This window comes from Medicago truncatula, chromosome 4 (assembly GCF_003473485.1).
Source record: "Medicago truncatula cultivar Jemalong A17 chromosome 4, MtrunA17r5.0-ANR, whole genome shotgun sequence".
NCBI classification, from domain to species: domain Eukaryota; kingdom Viridiplantae; phylum Streptophyta; class Magnoliopsida; order Fabales; family Fabaceae; genus Medicago; species Medicago truncatula.
Genome location: NC_053045.1, coordinates 55,290,896 through 55,315,816, shown reverse-complemented (window position 1 = coordinate 55,315,816; position 24,921 = coordinate 55,290,896). Strand labels below are relative to the sequence as shown.

At 33.5% G+C, this 24,921-nt stretch overlaps 1 protein-coding gene and 1 pseudogene across 2 annotated transcripts; one reads left to right on the top strand and one right to left on the bottom strand.

Moving 5' to 3' along the window:
* The first annotated feature begins 1,262 nt into the window (after nt 1-1,262).
* LOC11446648 (CBL-interacting protein kinase 24) lies at nt 1,263-12,303 on the top strand. Of its 2 annotated transcripts, none has more exons than XM_003609298.4 (14): nt 1,263-1,798; nt 4,036-4,098; nt 4,190-4,261; nt 4,409-4,516; nt 4,620-4,694; nt 4,972-5,025; nt 5,751-5,876; nt 6,808-6,897; nt 7,619-7,741; nt 9,812-9,931; nt 10,178-10,294; nt 10,724-10,780; nt 10,891-10,965; nt 11,831-12,303. In XM_003609298.4, the coding sequence occupies exons 1-14, from the start codon at nt 1,634-1,636 to the stop codon at nt 11,924-11,926; spliced, it is 1,341 nt and encodes a 446-aa protein (XP_003609346.2). In that variant the 5' UTR covers nt 1,263-1,633; the 3' UTR covers nt 11,927-12,303. The 2 variants fall into 2 exon arrangements, with proteins under 2 accessions (XP_003609346.2, XP_039689410.1); XM_039833476.1 differs by lacking the exon at nt 1,263-1,798 and adding an exon at nt 2,145-2,325.
* A 5,950-nt stretch (nt 12,304-18,253) lies between these two features.
* Nucleotides 18,254-24,010, bottom strand: LOC11446646 (EIN3-binding F-box protein 1-like; annotated as a pseudogene).
* Between the last annotated feature and the right edge of the window lie 911 nt (nt 24,011-24,921).

The window sequence follows — 24,921 nt, the reverse complement described above, 5'->3', positions numbered from 1 at the left end:
TAATATATTTTTAAAGTCAAAAGCCCCTATGTTACTCGTTTGTGTTGGTTTGTTGCAATTTGCACGTTTAACTCCATTCTGTTTAAATGTTATATCTATTTTAGCTTTTGGTGCGTCATGTTATGAGTTCTTGTGTTATGTTATTTTACACAAGTTTGGATGAATCATTCATGCTCATTGTGCTGTTGAAGGAATTCCAAATGCTCGCTCAAAACACATTCAAGAGTTAGCAAGAATACATGGTCCACACTCCAGGCATTTGCATTAAAAGAAATCACTTTCTGAAGGGTCATATATAATTTCATAATGCTATTCCTCCTGGCTTGAATTTGTAATTAATTTAGTTCTAAACCAATATAAAGTAGCCTAGCTTTGTTTTCCATATTGGTACTTAATTTCAGCTGCTCTTATATATGATGCACAAGAAACCTACCCAGTAGGGTAAGGTGATTAATGGTGTAAATAGATATAAAATATAGAATAGTTAGTTGCATTGCATCATCTACTTTAATTTGGTAAACTTTTTCAAGAACTGGTTGTTGCTATAAATGGATGGAGTATATGTGGACTCCAATAGATATTGGGAAAGTTCTGTTTCCTAATGCTCACCTTTGATCATACAATTACACTTTTAATGTCAACTTTGTTTACTCTCTTCCTCAAAAAAGGAAAAAGTTATTTGTGCACTCTCATAAATTAATTGAATAAATAAGTATAAAAACGTAAGTACAAATATGACACTATTGCTTTCGTATTCATTATTGTTCACCAGTCCCCCACCCCACCCAAATATTGTACTTCTACGAGGGCTCATTAAAAATACTAGCCAATGAACAATATAATTTGTACATAAAAAATATTAATATATATAAATATGATTTTTTTGGCGGACAATATATACATATGAAATTAAACAACACACACCAAATACAAAATGCATTTGTCCTCCTGAGTTTTAATTCAGTTGATAGAGACAATATATAACATATGTAAAATTCGTAGTTTAAATTTCAACCATCATCAAAAAAATAAAAATAAAAAATATATTTAATGTTCTAAAAAAATATATTTAATTATCTACAAACTTCAAACAGTTGCGCGCAGAGAGGATACTTGATTTAAAAAAAAAAAAAACTTAAACTTAAACAAATAAAACAAGTTTTTATGCATTATTCACCGTTTGTAAAAGTAATTTATAAAAAATTGTTCATAAATATACAATTTTCGTTAACTTGTTACTTTGTTAAGCATGAACATGTAAATTAACATAAAAACTTATTTTTGTTCTAAAATAAGCCTAATTCAAACAGAAAATCCTGTGCATCTATTTCTCTTCTGTCTCTTGTTTGTTGTTGAAGCTTCACTTCAATTCAATTCAACCTCTGAAGCTTCACTTTCAGTTTTTCTAGAATCTTCCATTTCCGTTCTTACCTTAACTCTTTCTCCGATCCTCTTCTTCATCAAACACCACAACCTCTACTTTTCTTTTCAAGGATCGCGTTCCAGAATATTCTTCCTCTCATAGTTCGGAGCTAGCAGAAACTCACCTTAACAATTTCCGTTGAAAATTCGCTAATCAATTCGTGTTTCTAGGTCATTTCAACTTTCTTTGAATTGCGAATTGGTCACAATAATGAAGAAAGTGAGGAGGAAGATTGGGAAGTATGAAGTTGGTAGAACAATTGGTGAAGGCACATTCGCTAAGGTCAAATATGCAAAACACTCCGAGACAGGGGAAAGTGTCGCGATTAAAGTCATGGCTAAAACTACCATTCTCAAACACAGAATGGTTGAACAGGTTCCATTCTTTTTTTCCTTTCTAAAACTATGAGGGAAATATTTTATTCAATTTTTAGTGTATTTGTTAATCATCTTTATGTTTTGGTTCGTATGAGGTTATGCTTTTCTTAACATGTTTTACTGCATTAAATTTTTAATCAAAATAAAGATTAAAACTAGGCTACTTTGTCTTGAACGCCGACTTCAATCATAGAGATTTCCTACTGTCTGTGTCGATACTAGAAACTGCACTATGGCTGAAACCTACACTGCTAATGAAGTTAAAAGTGATTGCCTGGTTTCTATGTCGACAGGTAGGTGGTTATTAGGATGTAGTCGAGGAGTTCTTCCTATAACATAAATTCAAAGAAAATAAAGATGTTGTTCACCGAAAGATAGGCAATTTATTGACTTCAAGAGCGGAAAGGAATACTTACCTATGCCTCGAGTCCCAGTCTCCTAGTGGTGGGGATGGTAAAGGAAAATGTCTGGTTCTGGCTATGAGATGTCTTTGCCAAGCCTTTCCTCCCTGGCGGTCTACACCAGGTATGAACTCAATTTAAACTGGGATCAGAGGAAAAAAAAGGCTCTTTTCCTTTCTACCATGCTTTAGGCTGCTTATAGGAAAAAAGACTCTAGTTCCTTGCTCATTTACGCTGTAGGCGTAGAGCTATGGGAATGCTCAAAGGATGAGCACCGACCGGCCTACGTTTTGACTAGTCATCATCGGTTTATCTGTGTGCTGAAACCACCATCCATAGTCAATTCAATGGGTGGATAGCCACTCAACTTTTCACTGTGCATTCAATCACGTTTGCTATGAAATACCATTCCTTCGATTGCAGGACTGCTCATTCCATTAAACATAATTGTTTGTTTGAGAATCATTATAAGGAAAAACAAAGAAGCTAGATGATGAAATTACATGTCATTTCAGTTAAGGTAATTAAGCTACGAGAACATGACAGGGCTATTGAGGTTCTGTAAGGAGTAGGACAGAAAGGTATTTTCTTAGAAAAACGGAGGAAAGACGAAGTAGTTGGTTAATTTTAAGAAGATTAGTTAGATTAATAATAAGGGGGAGAACGGGTTGGTAGATCTTTCAAGGAATTTTTCAAGAGAAATAGGTGTTAGAGATCACACATTTACTAGTGATATGATCAACATAGTAGTTATAAGTGGGGGTAAACTGGTTTAAAAAAAAGGGGGTAAACTGTCACTTCATGAGCTAGTCTTTGAGGTTGAGTCTAAGTCAACCCAAATTCTTAGATGGTAATAGTGTTGTCAAATATTGGCCATGGCAGATATCGGTGGCAGGTTTTTGGCTTTCCACCATTTCCAATTTTGTGAAGGACAGCGGCGCCATAGTGCCATGGTCGGATATGGTGACGCCATATGTTAGCTGGTATGTCGGAATTTTCGTTCTTCGCCGCGATCCGCCATCTGCCATCGACAACACTGTGGCGTTGGCCTGTACTAGATATGTTATTGGGCCTCTTATAGATGTCTAGCCCTGGTCAATATAGTTTTTCTTAGTAAGTGGGGGGCAATCCTTACCCCAGGAGTAAGGAAAATACCCTTGTGAAGGGAAAATATTTGGGGGAAAGATCTTTCTCTTTGTCCCTTTTAATTTTTATTTTAGACTTTAGTCAATCAATCAATAAAATTGTTCTTTTCTTTTCTCTCTTTACATTGCACACTCCATACAGGTTCAAAATATAATTTAAGGTGGGATTCTTTTTTTTCTTTTTTCTTCGGTCAAATAGCCCAGTGGCTGAGGCTCACACATTTTAAATGTGAAGGAGTCCAGGTTTCGAACCCCGGCGCCTGCATATCATTTTCCTTGCAGCTACCAACCGAGCTGTGCTTACAGTTACAGGACAATTTAAGATGGGATTCTATTTCACTGATTCTGGTTATCTCTCTTGAGTATACACTGGACTATTAATGCTTCTGCGAAGTTATTATAAATCAATGCAAAACGATTCGAGTGTGTCATTGTTATGATAGTGTGTAATTGTTATACAAAACTTATGATTCTTTTCATCCAGCAAAATTAAAAAAGCATTTCGTCATGATGATGCCTGTTAGTGGATCTTATGTTGCATCTGAAGTCAAAGTCCTGCTTATATCTTTATGTGTGTGTTCTGTATTTATGCAGAATAATGATGTAGTTTGTTATACTCAATGCTTATCGTAATTCTTTCACCTTTTTGCTATTAGCTTTTCTAACTTGAAAGTTGAAACATGTTACAGATTAAAAGAGAGATATCCATTATGAAGATCGTCAGGCACCCGAATATAGTCAGATTGCACGAGGTGCACATAGATATCTGAATATATCAGGAGTTTCATCGTCTTTCTTTCTTTCTTTCCAAATTGTTTTTCTCACATTGCTTACAAATTTTAGGTTTTGGCCAGCCAGACCAAGATCTACATAATTCTGGAGTTTGTAATGGGAGGGGAATTATATGATAAAATTGTAAGAATTTTCATGCTTATATGTTACGAGATATATAGAGGTCAATTCTTCTACACTTCAATAGTTCCCAACTCGGACTTTTTGAACTAGTCAGCATTGACAAGGCAGATATTTATGTTTACTATTACACCTATTCTGGATCTGTAGGTTCAGCAGGTAAAGCTTTCTGAAAATGAATCTAGGCGCTACTTTCAACAACTTATAGACGCTGTTGCTCATTGTCATAAAAAGGGCGTGTACCATAGAGACTTGAAGGTGAAAGACAAAATACAATATCTGGTGTTTATAAGGTTTCTGCTGTAATTATTTTAACCTAGTTAAGTTTTTATCTTGATAATTTTTTTTCTTTCTTTAATAGCCTGAAAATCTTCTTCTTGATGCTTATGGAAATTTGAAGGTTTCTGACTTTGGATTGAGTGCATTGACTAAGCAGGTAAGAATCTACTCTACTTATAAAAAGGTGAGAGAAAATTATGAAGCATGGATACAGACACGAACACCGGATACGACACGGACACCGACATGGATAATAATTTGCGAAAATGACATAATTTAGTGTAATCCTAGGTGTGCGTCGGTGAGTGTCCCTGCTTCATAGGTTTTATCCCTTTGGCATGTAGTTGTTCATTTGTCTTTGAATATTGATTGTTGGAGATAGCAGAAGCGGCAGATCTAATGTCTTCCTTTTTCTATCCACTTCTTTCTTATAGGGTGACGAGCTTCTTCACACCACGTGTGGGACCCCAAATTATGTTGCCCCCGAGGTAAAATTGATTATACACACAATTCTAATGCCATTATTAATTAATGCGTTAATCTTTTTCTCATATTCCTCTGGATGCTTGGTCACTGGGATCAGGTTAACGGTAACATAATTGTCTGCATCAATTTTAGTCGTGGACAAATAATTGGGGATGAAATAGATCAATGCTATTGATGTCCTGTGCGTTGTACAATTTTTGGAATTTAATAGAACCTGAAATGGAATAGACTATGAGAGAGATGTTATGTAAAGGAGGATGTACAATTGAAATATATATATATATATATATATATATATATATATATATATATATATATATATATATATATATATATATATATATTTGAAGAAGCAATTGAAATATAATCTGAATTTGAAATGTTAAAAGAGATAAACAAAGGACACATCAATCTTTGAAGCAGTGTAAAATAAGACATTGATCACTTCCAGTGAGAGTCATCTTCAGCTCAGTTCATTATTTATACATTTATCATTTGAGATTATGATTATTGTAATTTTCTCATCTCAAGACATTGATATATTCAATTTGTAAGCACAAGGCAAGATAGTCACTTCAGGTAGCAAATTTGTCTGTGTGACAAGTTGCATGTTTCTTCCAAAAAATGTACTTATGAGTTAATATACAATTCATTTTTCTGTTAATTGAATGATGCAAACATATGATTTGTATGTGCTCCAGTTTCTTCTTAAAATAATATCTCGCAGGTGCTCAGCAATCAAGGTTATGATGGTGCAGCAGCTGATGTATGGTCATGTGGAATTATTCTATATGTTCTAATGGCTGGATATCTTCCTTTTGAGGAGGCAGACCTTCCGACGTTGTTCAGAAGGGTAATTTTTGCCTTTTCCTAATAATCTTGAAGTAGAGACCTAAAAGAGCTAGAAAGAAGGAAAATGCAAGTAATTTGTGTACTAAATGAAAGAAAACTAGTGGAACAAAACTCTGCATTGTAAATCTTAATTAATCTACAGCACATGGCATCATAACCATTTTTACTTCTCTTATTTATCTGCATTTTAAATTTTGAATCAATCCCTTTATTTGCATTTTAAATTTTGAATCAATCCCTTTATTTGCATTTTAAATCCTGAACCAATCCTTATCATAAAAAAATAAAAAATAATCTCTATTTTTTTTTTTAAGAAACAAGGATGTTAACACTCATCTAGTAAAATATGGAAAATGCTAACATGTGCCCTTGGGGCACATGCTAAGAAATTTAAAATAGAAATAGTTGTCTCAAAAGTTGTGCATTCAACTTTATTCAACTTTTAAAAGTCAAAATTTTGTTGTTTTCTATGGAAAGTTTCTAATTTTGAATTCCTTAACTTGTGCCCTTAGGGTACAAGATAGCAAGACCCTTAAAATATTCATGGCAACTTCCTTTATAAATAAATATACAGATACAATTGAGTTGCTAAGCCGACAGAGTTCCATTAGTAACTGTAAACTTCCAAAATGAAGAAAAGGTCCAGTGACTTTAATCTTTTGTATCATCCTTAGTCGTTCCTTAGGTGCTGAATTGTACTATGAATGGATAAGATATTCTGTTCTTGTGTTCATGCTCATTATTAGAGCTTTGTAATAGTGAAAACTTAATTGATCCTCCTCTATTTCTTATTAGATAGATATCATTAGGGGGTACCTTTTCCTAGTGTCCTGAATGTTCATTTGAGGAGCGTGCTGCTGGTTAATAGTCAGCTGTTAACTCTTGCTCTTGATTTTGCTGTTGACTTCTCTTTTTGTCATTTGTACCTGTAGATCAGTGCTGGAGAATTTGTTTGCCCAGTCTGGTTTTCTGCTGGCGCAAAGACATTTATACATAAAATTTTGGACCCTGACCCTAAAACAGTAAGTAGATTGACCATTTATTATAGATTCTAATCATACATGCATTCATTATTGTATGAATTGCATTTCTTGTTGATAACCTTGACACATTATTATTATTATTATTAGGGTCTTGCTAACCATTGCCATCAGGGCAATGGTTAAGGAAGCCAAAAGTAGCATGTTTGCATTGGTTTCAACAACATTTTGACTTTTTAGAAGTTAAATTTATCACTTTTCACCATTTTCCAATACTATATGAATGCATGGTTAGCATTCTCCTTATTATTATTATTATTATTAAGTCCCCGTGTTCCTACTACATATGTAAATGTAAGTCTATGCAATGTACTTTGAACAGGAATAACCAATCCCTTTCAATTTAATTATTTTTCTTTACTTCTTTTCCTATCTAGGGAACATGAAAATTACAAATATTCAAAAAATAGATAAGCATAAATTTTCATCTTATTTAAGGATGCAAATTATGATCTATTTCAGTCTTTGTGTATTTTTAATGTTTAAGCAAACATGATTTTTTTCTGATAAATAATTGCTTTTTCTTATACATAGATTTATGTATAACATGGCTTCTGCCTTTGTATATCATTTCCTGTCCAATTAAGTACCATGTTTAAATCAAGATTTTCACTTATCTGTGAAATTCTACGGATTGCTGCAAAACTGCAAATTCAATATACTATTCGTCATAATTAATTATGATATAATTCTATAAACGCAGCGGGTGAAAATTGTAGAAATAAGGAAAGATCCATGGTTTCGGAAAAACTATTCTCCTATCAAACTCAGGGAAGATGAGCAAGTGAATTTGGATGACATTAAGGCTGTTTTTGATGATATTGAGGTCTGCTGTTTTTTTTAGTTCTTTTGTTTATTTATACAGACAAAACTTGTTTTTGCAAATGTTTGTGTTTGTTCTTTCTTACATATCCATTCACAGATGAGAAGGTTTGCTGCAAATACAATGCATGCACACAAAATGAGAAATGATAGGGTCACACATTCTCACACACTCTTCTAACACACACCAATAGTAATTAGCCACATCCTCCAACTTTTATATTCTTTTTACTGGCAACCAGTTTCATCTTTATTGTGTGTAACCCTTTTTATTTTTTATTAATATTTGGAGTTTAGCTATTCATCTTCTTCTCTATATCCTCTCACAAAGGTTATGGTCCCTTGAAGTTCTATGTTTCAACAATCCAACCTGTAAAAAATCACAATAATCCATCGAAAACTTGTTCCAGAGAACATTTGTTTACTTTTGATACAAATATGTTTAGGAAAAAAATTGAAATTGGATTGTTATTGAAAAAGGGATTTAACAACACGAAAAAATTGATGCTCTGCTGCTTAGAAGTTAGAACCCAACTTAAAAACGATTCAGAGATTGATTTGGAAAAACATGCAACAAAAATGGAATCTAATTTGAAAAAGTAAAATGAAACCCAGATATGGAGTCGTGGAGGAGAGTACAACTATGTTAAAGCTTTATTTCTGGGAGAAAAAAGAATCAAATTAATATATCTATGATGAATGAATGAATAAACATTTGAATTAGCGAAAAGGTCTGTGGAAGAAAAATAAGAAGTACGGCAGTGAATGAATGAATTAAGTTAAACAATTTGAATTGAACAGTATGAAATCAGTGGTGGGTGTTGAAGTAGAAGAACAACCCTCATGATCTTTCACCAGAAAACTTAGAAGCATCAAAATGAAGAATCATTGGGCTCTCTTCATTGGGTTGACAGTGAAAACGAAGAAGACAGGGGAAAGGGTAGAAAAAATTTAATTACAAAAAAAGAATGAGTGACCCTAGCATTTCTCATACAAAATATATGGTAATTACATGTAAACAATGTGGACATATGGGAAGAAAAATCTCATGAAAGCCTTGATATTGATTTGATACTGGATGACTGGAGAAAAACAATATAATACATTGTTGAAATAGGTTTTTAATTTCTGCTAAAGAATAATAAGACATGCTCAAATTAATATTATATAATTTTGATTAGTGATTGGATTATTTATAGAAATATGCAGTAAAATGAAAATATCTGCTCCTGATTATTAAAAGAGCATCCATACTATAGGGGAATAGCCCTCATGGTCAGTTACATCAACAGTAACCAGAAGTGGACTTTAAACTTGTGAAAAATGGAAATAATTCCTTCCAACCAGAGGATGAATCCTCGGTAACAAAGTGATACAGTGTTTGAGAACTAAAAAAGAGAATAAAATGGAGTAGTGCTCCTTGTTCAGCCTACGAAATACCTCCGTGATCGTCTACCTTCTTCACTACTCTCCCACTTTATATTAACATTCTCTTTTCTATGTATCTTTAGCCCAATCCCTTCTTGACATCTGTCCATTTTGTTAGCTCCCTCATTTCATCTGTAACAAAATTGCCCTTCTCCATTATGCCCTTATCCCTTTTTCTGTTTCCGTATATACTTTGATTGGAGGTCCAATTGACATTCAGATAAAATATGTCGTATTTTTCAAAACTATTTTTTTCACTTCATAGTGCAGGCATTAGGCTAGTTATCAAAACACTTCAGAAGCTTTATACGCCATTTATACAATCATTTAAGAGTTTGAAGGAAAATCAATTACGTCTTGGATTTATTTTTCTTTATGTAGATAGGAAGTTTGAATAAAAAACCGTAAGAACGTCATTTAATCTTATAAAATGTATCGTGCCAGTAGGCATACATGAGTGCATGTCAAGAGGGTAGTACTCAGTATGTATTAAAGACAACACCTATAAGATTCCGGTTGGTATTCACCCAGCTGTGCTCCATTGATTCTCATTTTTAGCAATTTAAATGTTGCACTTGTTAGACACAGTTAACATGTGTCTCATTTTCTGATACGAGATAGACTCACAATATTCACTGTCTTACAGGACCAATATGTTTCTGAACGGTCAGAAATTGCCGAGGGAGGTCCTTTAATAATGAATGCATTTGAGATGATAACCTTATCTCAAGGGTTGAATCTTTCACCACTATTTGACAGGCATCAGGTATTGTATCCATTCCATTTTCTTGCACAACAATATCATGGTCCCTTTTTTTGTCTCTGGCTGATATGTAACTTCTGGTACTTCCACCTGCCTAGGTTAGGATTTAACCATATTAATGTAACATGAACATAATTCATTATATATGATACTATTTAGCTTTCTTGGAACTTGGTTCACGTTCTGCCTTTTCAAGGCCGTCTGTTGCATTGCATTCCCCCTAATGATATTCTTTTGTTGTTTGAACAGGATTATGTAAAACGACAGACTCGTTTTGTTTCACGTAAACCAGCAACAGTTATAATTTCTTCTATTGAAGCTGTTGCAGAATCAATGAGTCTTAAGGTCCACTCTCGCAATTACAAGGTATCAATCTGCAATACATACTTTACACAATAAAGATGGGGTTATGCTTAGGCCGAAGATGCTTGAGCTGATAGTAACTGGTATTGAGACTGAAGCGGAAGTCTCTAATCTCCACATAATTCAAAGAAACTTATTTTTTGATGAATCCTTTTGTCATTAGTTGTCAATGCAAAGTTCCATTTTAGCTGTAGCTAAATTACTCTCCCTTGTCTGTTTTGCCATATTAGTCAACTTACATCTGAAATGAGAAATAGTATCCTAATTACACTTTGGCCTTCAAAGGAGGTAGTTCATATGCATGATTGTTGGCTGGTTTGATCTTTTAGACTGCGTAGAGATTTTTCATATTGATCCCAATAGAAATGTATGGTAATAATACTGACTTTCATTTTTTTTTCCATTGGTTCTTTAAAAATAATGTCCTGGAAGATGAGGATTGAAAGAGTTTCTTCAAATAAAGTTGGGCAATTTGCAGTGGTCTTGGAGGTAATTTGTTTTCGCTTTTGCTTTGGTTGTATATATTATTTGTGATATGAATTTGTTTTTTTCTTCTGTATGAGGCCCTAATTAAAATCATCGTTGTATCTTGACAAAAGGTGTTTGAAGTCGCACCATCCCTTTTCATGGTGGATGTTCGAAAGGCAGCTGGGGATACTTTGGAGTATCACAAGGTTAGCTGATTTTACATATATCTGCATCTTGACATCTCAAACCATAACACTTTCAAGCTATGCTATAGTCATCACTAAATTGAAATAACATATGCTAATAGAAAGAAGAAGCATTTGTAATTGTGGACACAAACATGCAATGTTTTTCTTATCAATATTTCTATTCTAATTATTTAGGACTTTGGTAAAAGAGGAGAAAACTCATTTAAGACTGCTAATTTTCTCTTTACACTAAAAACCAATTATTATAGGAACATAGTTTATTTAGCTATTTTAGTCATACTGCATATGGATAGAACTTTGGTCGCGGGTTAATCACAAGATTCACAACTTCTGTAGATTGAATGTGTTTCAACGTTCATGTCAGTTTGATGGTTGTGATCAACAGGGCTGGAATTTAGATGGGGAATATTTATATATTCTGATAATTCTTTATTTTCTGGTTTTCTAATATTTTATTTTGTAACTTGTATTCTTTGTTGTGCTTTCTTTTTACAAATTTTATATGATTGAATTGAACTTGATTTTGCTACCTTGAGATTTGAGGAACTTGGGAATATCATGTGACGTCGAAGTTTATTTTCAATTAGTGTGTCAGAGTGATACGATATTATTCTCCGTTTGATAGTCTCATTAGAGGTCCATAATGATTATATTACCTCAAAGCCACTGATTTCTGTGTGCATATTTGATACCAAGAACTTAGCTATATCATATACAAGTCTGATTGTCCTGTGATTCCTGTCTAACATGTCAGTTTCCAGTTACCGGATTCTGAAATGTTTTGTGTACTTATAAGTACATACGTATTTGTAAGTGCATGTGTATCAATTGACAGTAACCAAATCTATTTGTGCCCTTGCAGTTTTACAAGAACCTCTGTTCGAAACTAGAGAGCATTATTTGGAGACCGGCAGAGACTAGCCCAGATTCTGGTTTGCTTCGACAAATGACATTCTGATTCAATTCCTGAGTGTATGTTGCAAATCTAAATAAAAGGCCATTGAAAGCTGCATCTTCTCCCCAGGTTAATTGGAACTGGCATGCTTTCTAGCTATCATCAAAATGCAACGTGCACTTTATGAAACAATGTATACGGGAATGGGTGTCGCTGTCAAATTATAGCATGGCTTGATTACTTAGGTGAAGGAAAGGAAATACGTGTGATTGTAATGCATCCTATAGCGAACCAATTGTTTACAAAATAAATTGAAATTTTGGTTCGGGTGGATATTGTATAAAGTATAGTTAGAAACAATAAATTGTACCAATTTGGTGTTAATAGAGTTAAGAAAATAATTTGGTGAGATAAATTGGACATACTACTATTGCTACAAAGTTGAAAAGTAGTCTCATGGTGAGTTCAAAATGTTTAAACTGTGTGGATATCGTGATGCAATGGTTTTTTATATAGGGGTCAGTATTTTTTGAAGAAGCCAAACTTGTCCACCGAAATTGACACCGGGAAAAATCGAACCTGAGATCTTGAGAGGATCACACTCCAAGGTCTCAAGCCAACACCATCAGGTCAACTTAAGTGGGTTATCTTACGGATCAATTTTTTTTAGACTGGATTATGTTTTGTAAGATTTAAGTTTGATACATTTTGTTGGTAAATCATTGTAATTAGGGCTATTGTTCCCCTTTAGCTTTTGTGTCCTCCCAACAGGAGCGTCTACGTTAGAACTTGAAACCGAGTTCTCCCTCTGTGTTGAACGGAGATGCTATCAACCACAGAAATTGCTCTTTAGACTTCCCACATTGCTCACAGGCCCTTCAAAGTTCCAAAAAAGCCCCTATAAATAACCATCGGAAGTTACGTTTTGAAATTCTCTGAAGTTATCACGAAAGTTTCAATACTCTCTTTAGAAATTTAGTCGTTTTTGTTTCTAGTCTCTTTTAACTACTTTTCAATTCCTATTTGATAATGAGAAATTCTTAGGTGAATAAAAAACTTGTTTCTAGTTTCAATACTCTTCTAACCTACCGTAGGAGACTTTTTTTTTTTTTTTTTTTTGTAAAATGATTTTTTTTTTAAATAGATATAAATCATTGAATATAGGATGAAGCTTTTGAATGGCTGAGATTTCAGGTAATGTAATTCATTAGAATTCTATTTTTTTAAACATATAGAATGATTTAAAAAATTCAATTGATCTTGGAAACACATTTAATAAAGGATGTTTTTGACATTGTTGGAAAAATTATATGACCCAACATGTCAATTTTTTTTTTCTTCTAAGGACTAAAAACAATATTCGGTATATTTATTGGGACTAAAAACTTATTCAACCTTCCTCTCTATTGACCATTCAACTAATAATATTTGGATTGTGTGGAACGAACACAATGGTATACTTATTGTTATTAGAAAAAGTATTGTTTGGAAATTTAGAAAATACTATTCCACAGTTATTAGAAAAAGTAAAATATTTATTGTTATTGTGACTTAAAGTTAATAAGGTCAATTTTGTTTATGGCTCGTGGTTGAACCCGTTTAGGTGTTTGGGTATCGATTAACCTTTTTGTATATTCCTGGATTGACAACTTGTAATTATATGTGGTTTCCTTTATACACTTTGTGTTAAGGAGATTACACTGTCATTGCTAATATAATTTATTGTTAAAAAACCTAATAATATTCAATCATTTAAAAAAAAACTTACATTCAATCTACAGTAAAAACGTTAATATATTTTCAACTACCACTCATTATATAAAGTCATTATATTAATGTCTTATTGTTGAACGAGTTGGAAAATATTGTCTATATACTCTAGGTGAAAAAATATTATTTTATTTAAGAAGGAAATCACAAAATTGACTCTAGAATTATTTAAGAGTTGTGTTATTTGAACATCCATTTATATGACAACTTTTGAGACAACCAAAATTTTATAAAGAAAATGAGGTATTGACACAAAAACAATAGAGAGAGAGAGAGAAAATAAAAAATTAATGTAAACATGAGATAGAAAATTGTCACAATAATTATTAAAAAATAGTTGTTTAAATATTATTTCTCATTACTTAAATACAACTAACATGCAAGTAACTCCCTAAAAAAAAAGAGAAAAAGAAAGAGCGAGAATAAGAGTATAACGTGAGTATGAGAGAGAAGGTTGTCAAAAAGTTATCATAAAGTGGTTGTACAAATACACCATCTGGTCACTATTCTATTATAAGCAAAAATCAACGTTTTAGATACATTCATTAAATGATGTATGTAGTCTGTATTATAAACCGCATACATCATTTAATGAATGAATTTAAAATGTAGATTTTTGCTTATAATAGTGACCGGAGGATGCATCATTTCTAAAAAAATAATAAAAAATGCAACACTAGTATCTATTGTGCTAACCACCAACAAACACATGTCAATTTAGTTGTAAAAAAACTCTTATATGATCTCCTACGGTAGTTGACCTATTGCCCTCTCCTGCCGTAAACGCCGCCCTCTAATAAAAACTTGTGTAGTTTAGTAATTTGTAGGAACTAGAAAGTTGACGTAAAGACAATAAAATTCAGTAGAACTAATAAATTACATATTTTTTAGTCTCTAAAAAGGACTTAATAATATGTTTAGTAATTTGCAGGGACTAAAAGGTTGACGTAAAAACAAAATAAAATTCAAGATAATTATATTTGAGATAATTATAGATATTAGATCTCATTTTTATAAGTGTGATGGCCAACCTTGTTTTGTGTTGCTGCTAAGAAATAAACCACAGAGCTCCTCCAAACAACAACAACAAACTATTTCACTTTAATTAACCCAATAAGCTCCTCCAACCAATTTGAACTAAAAGCAAACAAATAAGTTTCTACTCAAGTTTGTTTGGAATTAACTGCTATTTGGAAAAGACATGGTTGTTATATTTGGTTCCATTTCATACTATTACTACAAACAAGGTACACAAAGAATTGCTCAATCTTTTAAACTATATACATAGGAATGCCAATGCCACTATATCCTGGGCACAATATCTACCCAAAAGTTTATAGCTATATAACAACTTTCAAGGTTGAAAGAACTTGTTACCACACTTGCATTTCCATGACATAAGATAGTATCCCTCATCTTTTTCAGCTGTTATTTTTGCTTTGTGAATTTGACCAACTTTGTGATGAGGAGAGATAACTAAAGTAGCCATGCAAGGTCTGCAATTCAAGCATTTGTTAACACACCTAGGAGGTCTTGATCCCAATACTGATTTCTTTTGATTTATAAGACCCTTACTTCTATGATATTTCTTCAAATTTTGTGACCCTTCTGTTCAATGAAAAGCAATAAACAAGAACATGAGTTAGACCAAGAGATATAAAATGGTATAAGCATAATTAGAGTACTCAATAGAATGTTCTATATATTTGACAGAGAAAAAAAAAGTATATGAACATTGATATGTGTACCTAAATTAGAAGCAAATAAGGTAAGAAAAATTATGAGAATCAGAGTAACTGAAGTTTTTAGTCTGCTGTGGTGTATTTTTGGTGAATCCATGAGTGTAAAAAAGAGAAAGAAATAGAAAGAATTGAGAAGAAGTTTTGGGAGAAAGAGAAAGGAAGGAATGGCTATATGCAATAGTAGTAGGGATGACGAGAGGTTTGCTTTTGATCATTGATACAAATAAATACAATAAAATGCTCAATGATTCAATGCATCTCATCAAGTTTTAAGGGAACCAAATAGCTAGAACCTAGAAGAATAAATTTGGCGTTTTTTGAATATTTTTTTAGGAGAAATAGAAGCTAGGTAAGCTCACAGAGATGAGGTTTTCAGGGTGAATGACTGAAGTCATCACAGTTTCTTTTCATCTTTTGCTGGCTGAATTGACTACCCTATGTTAACTTTTGAAATTATTGAAAGTACTTGCACCCTCTTTCTTTTGTCATCATACAAGGAGTGGATGTGTGTGAGTTTTTGGTCATTTTCCCTATAGCTCTCAGCACCAGTACTCAATAATAGTTTAATTCTAGAAGTACTATTAAATACTACATGTATACAGTGTTCATTTGCCTCTACACTGTTACAAAGTACAAATAAACAAATTCATGTATATAAATCAAGTCATTTCAATCAGTATTTACTATCCAAAAGAGCCACTGTATTGAATATATATACTAATTTGGCATCATATACAGCATATTTGTTACTGTTTGCATGATTTTGGCAGTTCATTTTGCTAGAGGACAAAGATATCCATTATCAGTCATTAGTTTGTGTATGATTGGTTTCAATTTAAGATGTTAAAATTGATTTTAGAGATGTATAATTGATTTTAACATGTTTGATGTTTTAGTAAAATTGTTTTTTTTATCTATAATTGATTTTAAATTGAAGTAAAAATTTATAGTTTTTAACTCGAACAAGTAATCAAACATCAATGTTATTGAAGAACCAAACATACATTTTGACTTTAATTCTTGTTATTTTCAACAAAACCATTTTAGGAACATGTTCAACTCTAGAAAGGACAGAGATGAGTAAATAAACATTTTGGTGTTTGAAATTGTAATGAGAGGTATTTTAGTCCCTCAAATGCTATAGATGTTGAATATAATTTTATCAATGGTACAAAACGGTCCATAGAGATCAGATTTAATTTTCTGAAGTTAGGTGAAAACATGCACAGCTTTGGCAGAGAAATATAATATAATGAATGAATGAGGCAGGGATTGGACAAGTGGTGTGGTTTCAATGTTTTTAGTGTACTATACATACATAATCATAATCATGTCAAGATTACTGCAAACTAGAGAAGACACCACTTCACAGAATCTTCTGAAATGCTGATCAATTTTGTTACTTATCGAAAGCATTCATAACTCATGTTATCTTCACACTGTTGCTGTAACTCAAAGATGTTCACCATGTTTTTATTTTATTTTATTATTTATCTCATTGAAAAATACATACTCCTTGAATATATTATAGAACGAATAATGCATCAAAACCAAGTTTAATTTAAAGTATTTAAATTTGACAATTTTATAATGACCAATACTTAAAATTCGTTCAAAACATTTGATGACGACTATAGTCGCCGTTTTAAGTAGAACATATACAGGTTGAATTTTGAAGTACTAATATTTGTTTTTTTTTTCTTTCTATTGAACCGACGTTGATTTGATCACCATTTCAATCGTGATGATGAGTAATACTATGAGCTCTCTCTCTCACTCATAAGGAACACCACAATTGTCGTTAGAGTTTCAAACAATTTTCAAGTATCAGTCAACCATAGACCATATACATGAAACACTTATCCACTCTAACTCATGTAAAGTGAGTTAACTCACGTTGATTTTTCACTATCATTTTCCTTCTATTCTTCTTCTTCACTTTTTTTTTTTTTTTTTTATCAAATTAAACGGGTTAATCACTCATTGTATCATCACCGACATCAAAATTGAGGTCGCTGCCAGTGAATTAAAAATTGCTGCTAGTGAAATTCTTCCTTTTTTCTTATTGATTGAACAGAGGGCTTCTAAGAAAAGTGAACACAAAACACCAGAATTTATAACAAAACAAATTGTACAGATTTAATAAAAATAAATAGTGATTAGTTTACATAAGATTAAAATTGATCTGTTAGAACTTGAGAATTGAGGCGAGAGGTTTGAGAAAGAGGCAGTTTCATATGATAGAGCCGGTGAGAGGGGTGCAAGGAAATAACTTTGTTATTAGATGAAAAGGGTAGTAAAAAGAAAGAACAAGGAGAAGAACATAAGGAAAATGGCACTGAGAAACCAAACGTGAGTTAACTCACGCGTGGTTAAATCCTGCGCGACTTAAGTCACGCTGAGCTAACACTAGCGTGAGTTAAGTCACGCAGCATGACTTAACATACGTAAAATATACACAAGCGTAACTTAAGTCATGTAGGGGTATTTTGGTAATTTACTTTGGGAACGAGCGAAACCGTTTGGGTCAAGAGCAGAATTCTTAATCGCTTATGCACAATGTTTTTAAGCCAATGTATGTTTCTGCGACAGCTAAGCCCATCAACGCGCGTCCGGTCAATGCTACTAATTTGTAGCTTTGTAAAAATCACGGTGGTTTCGCTTTGGGACACAGCGAACGAGTTGAAACAGAGTGCAATGTGCACATAAAGATTTTAGAGGGAAAATGAGAACTGCATTATTTTATGATAAATAATAAATTAAAATACTTACACAAATAAAAAATAATTACACCACAAAGTGCAATGTTTTAATGTGCAATATGCATAGCATAATCACAATAACCACCACTATCAAATCTGCAACCACAAATCCACAATCACAATTTAAAAACTTTTCATTGATCAAATACTAATTAACATTCTTTCCAAAGAATATACTCCTAATCATGAATAGTACAATCTTTTATTAGATTTCTAATATTATTTGCAATGAAAAAAAAAACTTGTCAGATGTCAGTGTTGAGACACATGTCAAAAGGCAAAGATAATTGAAGAGGGTATCCCTGGTATGGTACAAGCAGCAGCAATAGTTCAATACAATGCAGAGAGAGAGAGCCCATGGTGGTAGTTGTGATCTGGAGAGTCCAATGCAATGTGAGAGCATGAGGGTCCCACATTTTGCTTGCTTAAGCAGGACAAAATGGTCACCGGAGGAAAAGATATTATGAACATATAACAGCTCTCTTATACAATACAATAAATATCCTTTTTTTCAACATACATATTTTCTCAGAGAAGAATCACTTGCATATCTTGCTATAATAGATCTTACAGCAAAAAAGTAAAAAGTGTTGGTACAATGATTATCTTATGGTGTTTTGCTCTCCTTTGCTTAAGCATTTCTCTATACTTACATTATTGCTTCTGTACCTTTGTCCTTTTTATTTTTGTAAACTCTGAAACAAATTTTCCTTTGTGGAGTATGGGCAACTACCCCAAGTTCCAACACTGACATGAGCATCCATGACCATGGTCACCAAGAACATGAATGGGTCTGTGTGTGATGAATGATGATGCCTTTCTCATCATTGAAAGAGTGGCTGTGACGTGGGGTAGGGAAAGTCAATGCTCATTTACTCATAGTACTATTATTATTCATGAATGAAGGTGAGTGAGTGAGTTCACCTCACTTCAACACCATGATTTTTTTTTGAGTAAACTACTATTTTAGGTCCTAAAATTGTAAGTGTCCGACAATTTGAGATTCCAAATTTACGAAATATCAAACTGTTCCACAAAGTTGTCTAACATTAGTCAAAATGCTTCCTCTGTCAAGTAATCTTATGCTAATGTTAAATTACCGTGTCTTGTCCACGTTGATGTCAAGTCACACAGAACCTTAAACGCTCGTTTCATATCACTTAAAAACTTAAATTTGTATGCATATTGAATTCTCATCAATGCTAAGTGGTTTTAGGATTACGATGATGGAAGTCTAATATGCATAAAAGTTTAAGTTTTATAGATGAGTAGCCTGGTGGCCACACTCACACCCACCTGGAAGAAGGAAATGTGAAAACCTAATATTGGCATCAAATGTTCTCACAACCAACCACTAGACTATAACTACGAGACACTTCAACACCATGAGATGTTAAAGAAAATAGGCAATCACCTACTCACCATGAGATGTTAGAAGACCAAGCAATGTGCGATCTAGAGTGGATACAATCAACCAAGACTCGGTAACTGTATTCTCATGAAACTATAGCCAAAAGGGGTTGTGATAAACAATCATTTGTGTATTAAAAATGCTTGCGAAAAAAGGGCTAGTAAAGGAACAAACCAAAGCTCTTTGGAAAACCACCGTCCACACTTGATTGTCACATCAGCCAAGATAAGCATGCTGAATTTTACCACCTGCTGCTTCATTATTAATAACTTGATAAAATTAATAAATTATCATCTCCTTATTCAGCAGTTCTATTGCGATTAGGCCAGAATATCACATCTCCATAAATTCTCCACGAGAAACTCAATTTCGTTGCTGCCAATTGCATTGCAATATTTAATATTCAATCCCAACAACGCCTGGCCTAATTTCATAAGGAAAGGCACGCAGTTGTTCGATATACCAGAACAGTCAGACATAGAGAGCACACGCATACTAACATGATCAGCACGAGTGAGAACGGCTATGCCTGCATCGGTGATTGCACACTTTGAGACGTCTAGATCATTCAGCAGGAGGCAGTTGTCTTCAACTGCAACCAAACTTGCATCAGTAATATTCTGGCATCCATCGAGATTTAGTATTTCGAGAGTTCCACCATGTAGCCTGGCCAACTCGGAAACTATGTTGTCTGTCAAGTTGCAGCAACCTTTAAGGTTCACCTTGACAAGTCCAGCTTCACAATTCTCCAAAAGAGGGAGAAGGCCAGCGTCTGTTATACCGCAAAGTCCAGTCAGATCAACATCCTGAAGTTGGGGACACAATTTCCCAATCACAGCCAAGCTAGCACTGCCGAAACCAGGACAGTTTCGAATGGTTACAGATCGGAGATACCTGCAAGGTGAAAGCATAGATACTTCCACATCAATGTCTTGAATTCCCAAACACTTCACAAGTGTAAGTGATTTCAACTTCGTTTTGATGAAAGAAAGGGCATAGAAAATCCCACATTGGGTGAATCTGTTACACTCTTCCAACTGCAAGGTCCCGAGAAATATTGCAGATTTGGCAAATGCTACCAATCCATTGTCGGATACAACGCAACACCTACGAAGGCAAATCTGCTTCAGGTTTGGGAAACCTCTACCCATGGCTTCGATGCTCTTATCAGTTACCCCTTCGCAGGAAGTAATGGTAAGTGCCACCAGTTTCTGTAGACCTTCACCAAACCCCATGACCAAAAATCCTCTTTCGTTTACATTTCGAAGACCACTTAGAGCCAGATTCAATATCACTTTTCCACAATGGCCAATATTAGCCAGAGAAATATCGGTAATATTCAAATTATGAAGCTTTACCCTTGACAAGTCGGAAGCCGATGATAACAAACTACACACGCCAGGATCTCCAACAAGAGGACAATCCATGATAGAGATTGAATGTAACTTAGGACATAACTTTGCAACAGCTTGTAAACCCTCATTTCCAATCATAGAACATGATTCAATTTAAGGTTGTCAAGTTAGGGCAACCTTCAGCTATTGCAATCAAACCCTTGTTGGTGATCGACGAAGAAAGGCACAAGTCTAGCGTCTCCAACATATGACATCCTTTTGCAATCTAGACAACCTCTAGACACATTCACAATGAAAGTGATCTGAGAGAAGGGCAACCATGAGCAACTGCTGATAGACAGCTTTCCAAGTCCACCACGGTCTGTCACACCTCGAACTGGGTTGTTTCCTCTGATAGACAGCTTTCCAAGTCCACCACGGTAACCAGTCCCAACAGCAATAGCAGCAAGCCTTACATCAGTGGCTTTCCTCCCTTCCAAACGCCTTGTAAGGTAGCCATCACCTTCAGCATCTTCATCACTATCATCTGAAGAGACTGTTTCTACACCAGATTCGATGTCATCTTTGCAAATACTACTCATAAGCATAAGCCATCTTTTAGATACGCAAGCACCTGAGCTTCTCTCTTTGCCACTTGGAAGCCGTCTGAATATCTCAAAGAGACATTCATCCAAAAGGACCTCGATAGTAGGCTTAAGATCTTGCTCATGCTCAAGAGCTCCAAAGCTAAATGGGACACTGATTCGAGGTCTCTTTGTAGGAGAGCAATGCACATCACCAATAGCGTACACCCTACCCCCGGTATCCATAGAACCCCCAGGATACAGTTCAACATCACCTGGAAAATCCATTCACAATATCTAAATCAGCCACATGCACACATGATTGTTCCAAATTATTATTATCATATCATAATAAGATACCCCTTAAACAAAATTCACTATCTAACTCATATATCACACACAAGATCTATCACTTGCAGTCTAGCACATGCATCATGCATGTTCATTTCATGTCCATACAGAGATTTGCTCCAACTCTAATTGCGGCCCTGCTACTGGACGGTGGGATTGTTCCCCTAGTTGGTTCTTGGGCTGGATACCGAGTTTTCAAAAACAAAATATTTCACATATATCACACACAACACAACACCTATCACTTGCAATCTAGCACAAGCATCATTCATGTTCATTTCATTCCACCAAAGAAAATGAAAAATGTTCCTTTTTTGCAAAGTAACTTCTTTGTTCATAAAGAAATCACAATTAGCACTAGATTCAATCTTTTCTTTGTTATTCTTACTAAGGATCCTTATTTCAACAAGTTATAAGATAAAGTGTTTTTTCTAAGCATGCCACAAGATATACAACATCCATAGAAAGAAAAGAAAAAAAACACTTTGTGTCATGTTAATGTTATAATCCTATGATCAATTAAAACCACAAACTTGAAAACTTAAGAATTGAAGAATCAAACAACAATACATGCAGGAAAAAAAGAGAGCAATTAATCACAAGAAACACAAAACAAGAGTGAAACATTAAAGGCAAATGAAATGGAATGAAAAAGGGATGAAGTAAACTTACTACTCTGATTGACACGACCAGACATGAGCACAAGAAACAGTATACTACTCCAAGTAAAAGCTGAAAATCACAAAGGGAAGGCACAAGAAGAATACACAACACATAGAGGTATATAACAGAGTAAAAGGTCAAGAGCATTGGTTGTCAAAAACTCCCTAAGAAGAAAAAAATGAAAAAAAAAGGAAGAAGCTTTAAATCAGTTTCTGTATTGGGGGAATATATTTTTATGTCATGTAAATTGAAAATGTTGTCATGAAACAAACAAAACAAAGTGGTTTTATTTATTGGAAATTGGAAAAAAAAAATATTAGGTGTCATTCATGAAAAGGAATAAAAACACAGAATAGGTGCAATGCTATGCTGCAGGATTCAGAATGCAATGAATCCTTTCTTAGTCCAACCAAACCAACCAATACCATTTTCACAAAAACCAATACCAGGAACACAAAATCACTCTCTAATTTCTTTTTCTGTCTTCAGTAGTTTTTGGTCTTTAATATTTAACTAATTTATTATTCTTGAAATCTTTTCATTTTTTTCCTTTTTATGAAATAGAGCCGTTGAGGTTGAAGAACCTTGCCTTACAAGGTGGTTATTCAATTCATTATACTGTCAAATCTACAATTACAATGGCAATTTAAAAAGTTTTAATGCACATTATAAGATATGAAGAATCTGAAATCTTTTCATTGATCAAATACTAATTAATATTCTTTCCAAAATATACTCCTAATCGTGAGTAACACAATATTTAATTAGATTTCTATTATTATTTTGTAATGAAAAAAGAACTTGTCAGATGTCAATGTTGAGCCACATGTCAAAAGGCATAGCTAACTGAATAGGAGTTCAAGAAATAGCAGTAGTTCAATACAATGCAGATAGCAGAGAGAGTCCATTGTGATCTGAAAAGTCCAATGTGAGAGAAGAATCAGATAACAACTCTTATACATAATCCTTTTTTTTTTCTTTTTCCAACAGACATATTTTCTCAGAGAAGAATCACTTGCATATCTCATAGTACTATTATATATAATTCATGAATGAAGTTGAGTTGATTCACCTCACTTCAAAACCATGATTTCTTCTTATAGAAGAGTGGTCTAGTGGCCACATACCGCAGACCAATAAATTGAATCAACATATTATAATGAGGAAAGTTTGTATGAGTTTCAGAAACCCCCTCTTATGTTGTATTCCCTTTCTTTCTCCTTCCACCATCCCCCATGACCTGGAACATTCATAATGTGCATTATGGAAAGTGTTAGAATCAAATTCATCAATGCAAGAACAAATTCATAAAACATTGTTAGGTTTGAAGTATTAAAAGTAGACGAAATAATAACCAAAAATGAAAACACAAAACCAAATGGATTCCAAAGTTTTTGTATTACCTGCAAAATGACAAGGAGTTGGTAGCTGTAATGATTGGCACATGCAGGGACAGCTTGAAGAAGAGAGTGTGTGAAGGAATGAAAGTGATCGGCGATGAGAAAGAGATGGTGCCCCCATCGGACGGAGGCTCAGAGAGATATAATTGGGAAAATTGCATATTTCAGGGAAGGGAGGTCTAAGCATGAGGGTATTTTTGGGATTTGGATTCCCTTCTCTACCTTGGCTGGTTTTAAAAAAAAAAAAAAAAAGGAGAAATGGGAGTTGTCTATGACTACTCTAATGGTTGGATTAATTCAACGCGTATGATTAAAGATGAAAAACTAAGGATTGAAAAAACATGATGAATCATTTTTAAAATAAAATACTGATAATAATAATAATAATAATAAGGGTTAAATATGTTTTTAATCCCTATAAATATACAAACTTTTCGTTTTAGTCCCTCTAAATTTTTCCTTCAACTTTTAATCCCTATAAAATTTTCAATCACTACTTTTAGTCCCTATTTTTAAATTAATTTTAGTATTTTTTAGTGAAATTATGCAGAAATGTGTAGAATATTGTAAAAATATTTCCCAAAAAAAATTAGAACTTTTTAACAAAACATAAATTTAATATGAATTTTTAACCATAAAAAATAAAAAAAATCATATTAAATTCATGTTTTGTTAAAAAATTCTAAACATCATTTAAGGGTGCTAATTTCTATCATAACCCTTGCCATAAATCGTTAACTAACTACGGTTTGAGAGAATATGAAATTGAGTTTAAATAATTAATGAGTTCTACCAAAAGACGAATTGCTTATTAGAATATAAGTTTGATTTTTAGGTGAACAAATTTTCGTTAAACTTTTCTCATATCTCGTTTGATTTCAGATTACCATGACTCTTTTCTCTTGATAATCGAAAACTTAACAAAAAAAAAATGACATTTGTTTATTGAAATGGATTTACATCCTATTACTTCCTCCGTCCAAAATTGTATGTCGCTTTGAAAAAAAAAATTGTCCCAAATTATATGTCGCTTTACAATAC